Raw genomic sequence first — 13,472 nt, 5'->3', positions numbered from 1 at the left:
TGGGCAAGGCCCTACATGCCAAGGAAGGGAAACTCAAACCCGAAAGCTCCGAGTATTTATACTACGTATACTATGTTTGGCTAATTTGAGTCAGGCTCGGCATTGCTAGGCGGGGATGAACGGGGCGAGGCGACTTCTATTTGTTGGGCGCCCAGCCGTTAGAGAGAAGGATGACTAGTAAATAGTTGACATGGATTGGTGTCAGTGTTCCTACTATTGGTTGGATGGAGCGCTATTTAGTTCCCCTATCGATTATCTTGAAGCATGTAAGGGTCTAGGGAAGCAGACTAGATATTCTCTTGTTGGTCTTTCAAGTCCAATCCAGACCAGAATATGTTATACTCGCACGAGTGTTCAGACATTAGTCAATGTCGAGATGTTCGTACTACCCAAGTCACTACCGCAGCATGTATCTTCGTCGCCGATTACGTGCTACTTTAAGGATATTTCACGCTGTGTTTCACACCGAAGCCTCGGAAGGCAGATAGCCAAACAACCATCACAAATTGCGCAATACTCGATGGTGGTTCACCGAGGTGCAGCTTGTCTTGGCTAGACGGCAGCCAGCACGGAATCACTAAAGGCATGATGGCTCGATTTGAGGAATGTCAGTTCCAGTTTCAACGGGACATAAAACCTGATCTGGTGACCCTGATGGAAAACCTTTCTACCCTTGCCTAGAAAAAACGGGATTGACGAGGATGATCCCTAGAACCAAGCGATACACGTCATATTTGGCAGCAGTAGCGGATATATCTATCAAATTGTCCAAGGGGCATGAGGTAGGTAAATAGAAAGAATACTAGGGAGTCAAATAGGATCTCAGGGAGGGACAAAAGGTGGAGTCACATTGGTAATGATGGCAAGAAAATCAGGAAATAGTGTGGATTGTACGCAGCAGACTCGGTGAGAAAGGGAACACGGGAATTGCAAACAGGCCCTAAATGAGGTTGTGAAGGACCGACAGGGATGGAGTTCACGGCTTAGGCTTTAAGGCACTGGAGGATCTGGCCGTTTGGGCGCCTTATCAATGGGGCAGGGAACGGTTGCCAATAACCAACAAGCCGATCACGTTGACCAACCATTGGTCCATCCCGCTGGAACGGGGTTATGCGGGAGTGGGCCTCCAATTGGGGGAATTGATAAGTGCGGGAATGTTGTTCACTCCGTCGGTAGTTGGGATCTCTTGTGGATGCTATTGAAGACTACTACGTACTACTTTTTGACCACCGGTAGTATTGTCTCTCTTCCCCCTTCAGACAGGGTGTTCCCGGAGGTTCCTGAGGGTTTCTCAAACCAAAACAATCATTTCCCCCCGTGCTTTGTTGATCAATCATCCGCCAATACAAACCAGCCGAATGGGTCAGATGCCACAAAGGAGGTCGTTATCTATCTAGCAGGTTATCTCGAGGTGTCTTATCGAGCGACCGTCTATCTCCGGAGTACGGAGTAAAATGCACTCTAATCTCTAGTAGTTCCCTCGGATCGGCCTAGAGGCCTCCATTAGTGGAATTCCCAGATCGCGGACCCCACCGGGGCACCAAAATCAATAGTACTAGCCTCGCAGCAATCAAGGACACTTCAGTGTGAATAGTCGCCTATGCAAGGTTGTCGAATCTTCGAACCTTCTAAGGGGAATTGGTCCTGTTTCCTCACTCGGAAAGAAAAGAAAAAAAAAAAAAAAAAAGCAAAACCTCAACTCTTCGAGGTTACAGATCAACTTCGGGATTAGCTTTCAGATGCAAGCCACAGTTCCCAATTTGGGTTGACCCGTTCCGAGTTCTATTTCCACGGTCTCATATACAATATTTGTTTGTCGGATCAATCCAAGTGTCTGTCGCTGCAATTGTTGAGCGAGGGAATTGGGAGAAACCTATCCAGCCAGCCATATTCCGTGCAGGGCGGTAGTCTGCATTCCGAGTTCCCCGAAGGCGCCTGTGGATGGTGATTTGTTCCGCGTCCACCGTGCTGTGCAAGGGATTCCTCCTAGAAGAGTGCGCAAGCACGTCACATGCGAACCAGTGTCAATAGTCGCCCATGTGCCAAGGGGGACTTTCCAGTCATTGGAATTGTCTGAACCTTTGACCTGGTCTGTACTGTACCATTTCTACTGGATCAATAAGGTGATTCAGTCAGAATGCTTCAGCACCGGATGTGGTATGCCGGACTATCAGACGCAGGGTGTTTCATCCACGGGACCATCGGGGCATGAGTTTGGGAATGACCTAGGTCACTTTTACTTCGAATCTGGTCAAGGAGGGAAGGATCCGATGAATGACCGGGGCTTCTCACCCTTTGGACGACGAGAAAGGCCATTGTCACTGTTGATTTTACGTATCAGTTACTCGGATCTGTAAGTCGCCATTGGCTCAAACAATGTTCTCATTGGGGTACTATGAACGACTCGTTGACTTGGGCTCGAACAGAGTTCCAGTGCCTTGGACTTGGCTTCGGGGAGGATCATCAGTGGCTGAGAGTTCTAGAAAGAGGGTTCTTTGTGTGAAAGTCGGTACTAAATAGACAGATGGACAAACAGACTCCATATCTGGACTAGTGGTACAGCAAAAATATTTGGGTGAGGCAGAACAAGAGTCCACTCTTCTACTACCTCCTGTAGTGTACTATTTATCTTCTCCGTATCTATCTACTTCATAGAAAAGGGTAAAAAAGGGAGGAAGATTTGACTTTCCCCAAATTTGCTCGAACGGGGGAGAGGCTCCACCCAAGGCGGTGACGAGGATCCGCGTCATTTCTTCCGCGGTGAGCCAAACTGCTTCTTCTTCCTTTAGTTCCTTCTCCTTCCCTTTCCACTAGAACCATCTTGCTGCCTGCTATTTGGGGGAAAAAAGGACACTACTGCTGCTACTACTGCCGGTTGACGGAATGTAAGATACTTCCTGCTTACTTACTGAAGAAACTATTATTCTTTCCCCGAGAGTTTGTGCTCTCTCTTTCTCTGTTCTCCTCCCTGCTTGATTTCCCTCTGCTATACCCTATCAATTGCCGGGAATACTACGATCCTCACTGCCCACACCCCCAACCCAAAGCTACGCACTAGTACCGCTGCTCACCACGCACTAGTTCCAGCCTCCGTTCCCCGATCATCCTTACCAACCACGATAACACCTCGAATTTAACCTGTCTTGTCTAAGCCTTCTGGAGAGGTTCTCAGCTCCCCTGCTCTTTCCATTTCCCCCCACGGCCCTGCAACTAATTCCCAGCCTGTAAGATGCCCTTGCCCCGGAACGTGGCTGATGTTCCCTGATCTTCTCGATTGTCCCGGTTTTCTGAGTTTCTCTTGCCAGTGACGCCAGATCCGCCTCTGCCCTTTTCCTATTTCCGCCTTCCTCGGTGAAACAACCACCCAACCCGTAACCTTCAGCCTAACAACGCTTCTTCCTTCTCGGCTCCTTTCGACCCTGTCCTCCTTCCTGCAGCTCCGACCAATGTCCTCCCCATGTCAAGGCCTCCATCTGCGACTGAGAATACCTGGTCAGGACCCCTGGTGACACCTGCCGCGTCTGCCCAACATGATTGCTCCGACGGGCCTGAACTCCTTCACGACAAGCAGCAGCGCCACCACGACGCTCGGAGCCAGCTCATCCACGACGATGTCGTTCAGCAAGTCCCCTCCCCATCCCGCGCTGAATCCCCCACGGCTCGTCAATGGGCCACGCCTGTTTCGACCTTTACTCTAAAAAGGCCTACTACCGTCCCCGTGGAACGGCTCTCCCGCCCAGACCGATCGCATAGCCCTCAGCTGTCCGAGAGAGATAGCATTTTTGCAACCCATTACCTCCCTTCTGATACCGAGTCCGCCGTCACACCGCAAATTGCGCCCGTGCAAGATGTGCACAATGAGCCGCCTGCTAGCCTGATACCTCCCCTCGAAGATGTTTCTTCCACTCCTTCTCCGATTTCCCCTCACAAGGTCCTCCCTCCCCGTCCTACTCACGTCGGCCCTTCCCACATGGAAGTTGACGTTCGCAGGAAGCATTCATTAGGCTCTCCCTCGTTGCTTCCATCGGCAGTCCCGCATTCTACCCCCCTCCTGCCGGTGGACTCTGATGCGACCTTGGGGAAGCGTTCCCAGTTGCCAAGACGGGGTTCGCATACATCAGTGTGGGAGAGCCTGCAACATCTTCGCAAATTTGCGCCGGACGATGCTGCGACGAAGTCTGCCATTGCGGAGGATCCTTCGCCTCATCGCAGTCTTCTTTCCGCTTCTCTAAACGATGCTTCCTTGGCGACGTCCCATGCCGCAACACGCTCTCCTACTAAAAAATCTCCGGCTACCAACATCGAAGTCATTTCTCAGCCATGGTCCGGGCAACAAATCCAGGACGGCGCGCGTGTGATGAAACCCGAGCGAAGCTCGAGTCGGGGCCGCCGGGCCAGAGTAGAGCAGTCTATCGAAGCAAACCTGGCCAATGCGGAGCCGACCTCTCATGTGCGCAGCCGCAAGTCAAGCCACTACTTGGGCCTGTTCAAAGAGAACACCACATCGCCCGATCGTAAACGCAAGGAAGAGCGCGCGGGTCGACTCGATGAGCTGCCAGAACCACACGACAAGCAGCAATTGACGGCTCATTCAGAACCTCGCTACTCCGGCGAACGCCGTGACTCGAATTTGCATATCACGCCCGTGTCTGAGGATACGGGGTTGACAGGTTCCAAGAGCCTTACACATCTTTCTATTGCTGACGCTCCCCTGTTCACGCCAGGCGCCGAAAGCGAAACTGGACCGCAGATGCCAACGGACAATGTGGTTAAATCCCAGCCTAGGGCCTTACCTCGCAGTTTGCTCGAGGAGATTCGCAACTTCCATCTCACTCCCGGGGGAGGTCATGGCACCTCGTTTTCACGGAGCATCCCAACGCAATATGCGGAGAGAAACCGAGATTACTTCTCCAAGGCACCCGAATTGCATGACCATGTCGAGTCACGTCTTTCTCCATCGGACGCGAGCAGAGAGCAACGCCGTGGTTCGGGGCAGTTCGAGGAAGAGGAAGATGAGCAAATTTCGTCTGCTGTCTATTTCCCACACGAGCGCGTCACTCTCTCTGAGGAAGTCGATCAGGTTCAACCTTTCACAGATGGCCAAGATAGCGTGGAACCCGTTGATATCTCGACAGCGCAGAGTAGTCACGTTTTGGTGCCAAAGAGACAAGTCGTTCCTGAGGAGCAAGAAGCTAATCATGTGGACATATCCCTTCGATCTAAGAAAGATAGTAGAATCCTACACGGCGACCTGCAAGGCAGGCAGGATGCTCCCATAGACAAACTTAATGAAGAGTCTCTTCGTTCCATCCCCGAGCGCCCTGCTGAATATTCAACAGAGTCCGAACCCGCGTCTGCCGACGAGAGCGGCATGTCTGTTCGTGATGAAGAGTCCAGCGTGACGGATGAGGCTGAGGTGACGCCGACGGCCACCCCGACTCAGCGCTCCCGTCTGACCCGTCCGCGTCACAAGCATGAACCGGCTGGACCGCTTGGGGCTGTGGAGTTGAAGCCTTATCGCCATCAGGTCGGGGGTCATACAACCGTTTTCCGGTTTTCCCGTCGCGCTGTTTGCAAGCAACTCAACAACCGGGAAAACGAGTTTTATGAGCGCATCGAGCGCAGGCATCCTGAGATGCTGATGTTTCTGCCTAGGTACGTATGGCGGTGAAGCAGTTTGCCTGCAGGGCTGGTTCAATCAGATTTTGTCTAACTTGTCCTCCAGATACATTGGCGTTCTGAATGTCACCTTTTCAAAAACTCCCAAGCGATCCAAGACCCCAGCGAGCCACACGGAACGCCCTGATAGTAGCAATGTGATACATTCTGCTAACAATGCGGACAATGATGCAGTGGCAGCCGCAGATGCCCGCAGCCCTACAAAGAATGACGCCGAACCGCAACGCATCTTCAGCCAGAAGCAGGTGACCGGCATAATTCCCCAAGTCATTCTCGAGAACAATCGTCATATAATCCCAGCCGATCTTTTCTCCCGCGGCCAGCGCCCAAGGACTGCTGACGGATCTTTATCAGCTAATAGGCGCTTCCCCGGGGATTTCGGGCAGTTGCGAGACGAAGAGGCTCAGAGCTGCCTTTTGGATGGGTCACAGACCCTGAAGAAAAAGCAATGGGGTGCCACCACTGTGAACAGGAAGCTGCAAGAGCAAGTTCTGCGTGAAGTCTTCAGTCCACCTGCCGTGCACCATCACCGTCGCCATGCTCGAGGCCATCTCAATTTACCGAGGACGTCATCAGATGGCATTGAAATCCGGCGGAGGGCCAATTTATCGGAAGACCATACGGCCAGCAGCCGCAGGACTATACCTGAAGAACCTGACTCCACACAGTCCGGGGCAATCGATATCAATAGGCAGACAAGTGACGGACCGGGTCTGTCATCTTCAGCATCGACAGCACTGGATGCGGGCCACAATCGTCTCGAGAAAGTGCGGACCGAAGAGTCTCCCCAACGTTCCAGCTCGTTATCCAGGACTCGGCAGGTGAGGCGGCGCCGATCTGGGAGCGGGTTGCAAAGACGAGGAAGCATGACTTCTGGGCAGCCGGGAGGCGATCTGCTGTTTTTTGATGATGAAGGTTACGGGGGTGATAAGGAAGATGGGATATTCTCAATGGAGGGCGATAATCCGGTCCCTCCACCATCCCATCCTGCCACGAATTCTTCAATCCCAGTAGCCCCCAAAGTTCCAGGAGCGGACTCTGTGCAGCTTGATGGCCGCGTGGGTAACAATGTCCTCTCCCGGTCTCCAGTCCGACCCAGCACCAATAATGTCGATGATGCGCAACTTCCTTCAAACCCCAAAGAGGCCCAGACCAGGAAAGACGATCGAGTGCAATTCTTTCTCTTGCTGGAAGATCTTACTGCGGGCATGAACAAACCATGTGTTTTGGACCTCAAGATGGGGACTCGCCAGTATGGAATCGAGGCCAATGAGAAGAAACGCAAGTCACAGAGACGCAAGTGCCAGTCAACGACGTCCCAGCAATTAGGCGTTCGTCTATGCGGCATGCAATCGTGGAATGTTAAAAAGCGAGAGTACTCCTTTGAGGACAAATACTTTGGACGAGACTTGAAATCGGGGCGCGAATTCCAGGATGCTCTTACTCGCTTTCTCTACGATGGTGCAAGTTACAGAAGTGTGGCGAAAAAGATACCCGCCATTCTCGAAAAGCTGGCCAAGCTGGAAAACATGATTCGGAAGCTCAAGCGCTATCGCTTGTATGCCAGCAGTCTTCTGATTCTTTACGATGGAGACCCCCATAATCTCGATAAATCATCTCAAAACAATGGCCCCTCCGGGTCGGCCAATATGCGAGACACTCTACAACGCCAGGTTTCAGATGATGGGTACTCGGACGTGCAGTTGAAGATAGTTGATTTCGCTAATTGCGTTACGGGCGAGGATGAAATATCGCCTGATGCTCCCTGCCCTCCACAGCATCCAGATGATATTGATCGTGGCTATCTTCGGGGCCTACGAACCCTTAGGATGTACTTCCAGCGCATCTTGAAACAGATCACCGAAGATGATTACGTTGAAAGAGGCGAAGGGGAAGCGATTGCGCTTGGCTCCCAGCACGCCAGCCGCGATGATTCATCTCAGCGCTATTGGGACGAAAATGTACTGGAGACTGACCCTGGCGAGGTTAGCTTCTAGATCCAGGTTCCTTCAATCTCTGACGGTCGGAACTCAGTGCGCCGTTGTATTCTGTTTTATCCCTGCCTTCACTCCTTTTCGATCCTCGGGCTTTCGAGCCGGAGGGACCGGGATTGCTTTGTCCCTAATGTCCACATGGCAAGTTCTTCTCGCATTCACGGGATGTGGCATCCAACTTGCATACCAACCAAACACAGCTGGCTTTGGCCCTTCCCATCTCGCGGTGCCATCGCTATACCCACGCTGAATAATTTTAACCGATTACGATGACGGGGGTAGATGGGTGACATTACAACTTGTTTTTCGGCAACATACATTACGATATTGACGAACGATCATGGCATGATGCTCACCACAGACACCTTACTATCCGTGCCGGGCGCATAATAGAAGGTCTCTGCTTGGGGGCCACTACATTCTCATGGCGTGTATGAAACTGATTTTCTTTTTTTTGATTTGGCCTGGCCCCCGCAAGGGTGCGCCGGTCTTGCTTCCTTCAAGCTTTTTATTCTTTCTCGGACATGTGTTACTGATTATACCTCCTGGGGACTGGTCCGATACCCGGGGACTTTTTAATCTGTGCTTTTCCCAGCTTCTTTCCACAGAGTGTTGTTCGGTAGTTGTGTTTTGTGTGTACATACCTATAGGCGCTGAGCTTAGAACGGGGACAGGAGAATTGAATATCTATAATGGTTAATAAGAGTTCAGCCGTAGACTGCAAAGTGACAAACCAGCATAACGATGCTACAGTGTATGTGTGCTGCCCAAGGCCTTCAGGCATCAAGCCACGTGATAGCGGCGATAAGCGGTGTGGTTATCGCCTCACGGCTTATTATCTAATCGCAGCTTGGCTCATCGCCTCGTCAGTCACTCAGTCAGCAGCCCATCTCCGCATTCCCTTCTCCTCACGCTTCTCAGGGGCTTGCTGGTTCCCAGTTTCGATGTCTGGGAGGTCCTATTTGATGTGTTGAAGGCCTAGGGTACTTCTGTCTCTCCCTTATACTCGCGTTGATTCATCTTTCTGGTTTGCTGCCTTCTGATTTCCGTTTGCGGAGGGCTAGTTTGCGGAGAACTCACAGGCAGGCCCATCTTGCCAGGCACACTGTTATCTTTCCCCTGGTCGGACCCGAAACACGTTACCCAGGCAGCTATTGCCCGCTTCATGCCCTCGAAGGATTTATAATCTGTGAAAAGTCGTCCTCATCCAGATCGCGCTATCACTATTCAAAAAGGGAGACACTATGACGCCATCCCGTGATAAGCAAGACCCAGCTATCGACAAGCGGGACTTTGATGCTCATCGCCCGTTACTAGATGATGCAGATGCTGAGGCGGATGAGCAGCAGCGAGGACACCTACGGTCACGGGCAGGGTCATGTTTATCGGCCACCAACAATGACGATGGTCTCCTAAATGATGTTGTCGACGAGATCTTAGAAAGGGATAGAAAGAAAATGGCCAAGGAAGTGGTGCGGGTTAGCAGTTTTGCTTGGGGCGTTATCAGCTGGTAAGATCTCTTGTGCGTGTAGGATGCGCTGATCACATCCTCGTTGGATAACTGGCTAATCGGAATTGTGGTCATCAGTCTTGGAGCTGGTAGCATTACCGCATTCTCGCTATACGGACCCCTGTTGCTCACTCGCCTCCACTACACTCAACTCCGTGTCAATGCTGTTGCGATCGCCGCAGAAGTCTCGATGTACCTACCTGTTCCGCTTTTTGGATATCTATGCGATCGGTACAGCCCATCTCCGCTCGCTTTATTCTCTGGTTTCGTGTTTGGGGCTGGCTACCTTCTGGCTGCACTGGCCTTTAAGAGTGGACCGCCTCCTGATGCAGGTGGCGAGGGCTGGCCGTTTTGGGTGATGATCGTGGCTTTCATTGCCATTGGCGTTGCTACAAGTTGTATGTACTTGGCTGCCGTCGCAACATGTGCCAAGAACTTTGGCAGGGGTAAGCATAAGGGTATTATGCTTGCTGTTCCTATCGCGGGGTTTGGCCTTAGTGGCATGTGGCAGAGCCAGGTGGGAACGTACTTCCTGTGTGACCGACTTGAAGATGGTGCTCGTGGCGACGTCAACGTGTACAAATACTTCTTATTCCTCGCGATCCTGTTATTCTGCATTGGTGTGATTGGCACCTTTGCTCTGAGGATCGTGGATGAGAACGAAGAAAAGTACATTGATGAGGCAGTAGAGGAATTAGAGCGGAGTGGCCTTCTTGAAGAGAGCGAGTTCTTCCGGCCCAGGAGCGAAGTCCAGGCTGCTTATGGAACGTTTTCGCAGGCCGACGACGGCACCGGATCCGACGGTGACCAAACTCTGACACTCTCAGAAGAGGAGCGAGAAGCAGCAAGACTTGAGAAGGAAAGGGAGGAAGAAGAGCGTCGGAAGAAGAACTGGCTGCTGAACTATGAGACGAGGATCTTCCTCCAGGACAAGTCAATGTGGTGGCTTGCGATTGGCTTCTTCCTGGTCACTGGACCAGGAGAGGCATATATCAATAACGTATGTTGCGTCCAATATACTGTTTTGTTTTAAGCTGACTGAGTCGCTCTCTAGCTGGGCACTATTGTCCAATCCCTGACTCCCGTATCAAATATTACAAACGCCTCGTCACCTGCAGGCCTACCATCAACCCATGTCAGCACCATCGCGCTGACCTCCACCATTGCCCGACTTCTCACCGGCTCGCTCTCCGATCTTTTCGCCCCGCCAGCAACCCATCTCTTCCCCGGTCCTTTAGAAAGTAGTCGCCCTGCCTCCATCACATCGGCGACCAACCGCACCACCTTCACCCGTCTTGCATTCCTTCTCCCCTCCGCCTTCCTTCTCTCCATCGGCTACCTTCTTCTCTCCTCCCCTATCCCCCTCCAATACCCCGGCTTCACCCACCTCACCACGGCCCTGATAGGTCTCGGCTACGGCAGTGCCTTCTCCCTCGTTCCCATTATCATCTCCGTCGTCTGGGGCGTCGAAAACTTCGCCACCAACTGGGGTATCGTTGCCATGGTTCCAGCCGCTGGAGCAGCCGTCTGGGGTTTAGTGTATTCGCAAGGATACCAGGACGCCATGGACGACGGAAACGGCACAAATGACGGCCAATGTCATGGCTGGAGGTGCTTTGGGTTCTGGGCCGTGGGGTGTACGGTAAGCGTCTGGATAGCTATTGGGGCTTGGTTGATCGCGTGGAAGTATTGGAGACGGCGAGGCGTTGTTGTTTAATTCTTATAGAAACTGTCTTTCCCTCAAATTACCACGGTTTTGTGTATATTTTGAAGCTACGTTGGTGTTTCGCGTTATATTAGCCGCTCGCTGCATTTTATTTCTCCTTTCTTTTTTTTCGTGCCTCACTTGGAGCGGAGCAACTTACCCCCTAGAGGGTAGTATTGGTTTTCACATCCGCTGATTGATGTTCCATGCTGCTATTGCTATTTTAGCGGTCTCGGGTCATTCGTTTTACCACACCATACCACACTACACGCGTCTATCGGGCTACTAGAATGTCGTTTCATCATCTATCTATCTATACTATACTATATATGCAATGCAGAGCATGCATGGCTTTGAGCTGGAATTGATTGAATGAGTGTTCCTATTGGTTTAGTCTATCAATCAATAACAGGCATCGTGCACTTCATTACGTCAAAGATCGCTTCATTCTTGAACTCTATACTAAGCTCAGTGTGAATGTACTGGCTGATCTATCGATCCTAGCGTGGTGAGATAATGCAAACCATATAATACATCAAGTAGGTGACAGAACAAGTAATGTTCTTTCATGGTGGAGAAAACAACATCTTCAACGTAATCAGAGGCAAGACTAGATGTACCGTATAATGAATGTTTACATAGTGATATAGTTATTTGTAATATAATACCCTCACTCATGATTGCCCCGCAACGATGTCGATATAGCAGAGAGAAAAGAGAGGGTATGAAGAAGAGAAGTTCCTTTCTATTATCTTAAGTGTATCATATATTGCGTTCATTCGATGCTCCGCTTGATACAACTAACGTAGCGTGCTAGCTCTCCATCATGTCGTACGAGGCTGCGGATTATGGTCAGTTTTGGGTGTAACACGAGAAAGTAGGAATTCTTTATGAGTCAGTACGTACGTACGCTTAAGACAATATATAACAGTTTTGAAAGACTGTTCTTGGTGGTGTTTTGTCTGTCATGCGGGTTTAATGATGCTGAAGTAACACGATAAGGTGGTGTGGACACTGTTGACGTGGAATGGAAATGTGTAATTGCGGAGCTTGTTCTCCATGAACTCCCATATTGCCTGTTGGATGGTCGTTCGTACTTGATTATTGATGGGTATAGCCTCTCGATAGTGTATGTGGAAAGATGCATAGGATAGAAACTGGCATGCACGGGTGAACGACGTAGGGTGTAGTGTGGACGGAATGGAAGGGTGAAGCTGAGAGTACATCGGGGGTTGGTCTCTTCAGATGGCTTCAGGCTTTCTCTCTCGTGACTGATTGTACGGCAAATCAGGGTTGTAGACATTTTGCCCAGACTATACCTCGCAATTCTCGTTTGAGCCTTGCGTATAGCTTTTTCTCGTTCATTAGGGATTTTGGTGGATTTAAGTCGGTGCATCTGGTCTGATAGGACGGAGAGGAGGCTTGGGTTAAGTTTAGAGATGGGGCAGCTTTGAAGTAATGCTCAAAGAGGGCGTGGGCTTCATTGAGTCAGTCGAATCGAGGATGGTATATCGTCCATGGGTTGATCGATACTCTCCAGATCGTCTCCACATCAATTGGGAGTTCAATCCGGCGGGTTGCAAAGTTGTTGTCCGCACAAGACCTCCAGCAAACAGACAGCAACTGATTAATTGTCAGTCTCCGCTTCCAGTCATTAACAGACTTCAGACGCAGCATATCCAATCAATACCCTCGGGGGTCTGCCGATGTCCGGGAAATATCGCCTTCTTCTCTTTGTAATGCCAGTGCCTTTGATCTTGGCTTTCGGGGGCGTCACGTCTGTAGATTTCGATCATTTCACGACTGTCTTTCGGATCTCTTCTGACGTAGTTTTGCGACTTTTTCCATCACTAATAGCAGACACACTAGAAGAGGTATGGAGAAGCCCTGTAGAAGCCCCACCGCGACTGGTTGTCTTCGTTGTCATGAATTTGAATTGCACAGATCATCTCATCCATCCATCCAACGAGCGTATACACCGCATGGGCATTGACCACGAACAGACAGATTGGCTGTAGCTGGTCATGCTTTCGATGTATATTGCTTCGGTCTTCCGTTGAGCCTTTTGAGCTAGGCCAATTGATAGCAAGTGAGCCCGTAATATCGTAGAATACCAGCATTAAGAACGTGATGTTCAGTGGGTAAATGTGGTGTATCAGGCAGTTCTCTTCAGGATCCTCTTTATCCAAGAGCATCGTCCTCGTTCACCGCATCACTCATGATTGTGGATGGGGTGCTCTAAGTGACAAGATTGTATCGCCAGTGTCTGCTTTCGAGCACGGCCCCTCTCGCACCAAAGCAAATTGTCGAACGAGTGGTGATGTAGTTTCTTTTCTGTGAGTTGTTCATACCGCGTGCAGTCCATTGTGACTGCAGTGGTATTTCGATGGTATAGTAGCCCCATGATCCGATTCGATTCGGGCATCTCCGTATCCTACTCGCGGTGTGGTGCAGCTCATGTATTCCAGCCATCTATCAGCTTTGAGACAGAATAATTAGCAAGGATGGTCTCAATATAGGGCAACGTAAGGAAGGACGTACTAACTCCACTCGATATACTTCCCAGTTCCCCAGCGCACGCCAC

General features: G+C 50.8%; 2 protein-coding genes across 2 annotated transcripts; both read left to right on the top strand.

Annotated features, from left to right (window-relative positions):
- Window positions 1-3,457: 3,457 nt before the first annotated feature.
- Window positions 3,458-7,676, top strand: AtWU_00983 (inositol polyphosphate kinase KCS1; the record flags this gene model as incomplete). Its single annotated transcript, XM_035496098.1, has 2 exons — window positions 3,458-5,655; window positions 5,726-7,676. The coding sequence occupies 2 exons, from the start codon at window positions 3,458-3,460 to the stop codon at window positions 7,674-7,676; spliced, it is 4,149 nt and encodes a 1,382-aa protein (XP_035351991.1).
- A 1,241-nt stretch (window positions 7,677-8,917) lies between these two features.
- AtWU_00982 (MFS transporter) lies at window positions 8,918-10,900 on the top strand (the record flags this gene model as incomplete). The annotated part of the gene is made up of 3 exons (XM_035496097.1): window positions 8,918-9,183; window positions 9,262-10,183; window positions 10,238-10,900. 3 exons carry the CDS (start codon window positions 8,918-8,920, stop codon window positions 10,898-10,900), a joined length of 1,851 nt encoding a protein of 616 aa, XP_035351990.1.
- Window positions 10,901-13,472: the final 2,572 nt, after the last annotated feature.

This window comes from Aspergillus tubingensis (genome assembly GCF_013340325.1).
Source record: "Aspergillus tubingensis WU-2223L DNA, scaffold_2, whole genome shotgun sequence".
Taxonomy (NCBI): Eukaryota; Fungi; Ascomycota; class Eurotiomycetes; order Eurotiales; family Aspergillaceae; genus Aspergillus; species Aspergillus tubingensis.
This window is presented reverse-complemented; position numbering and strand designations above follow the sequence as displayed.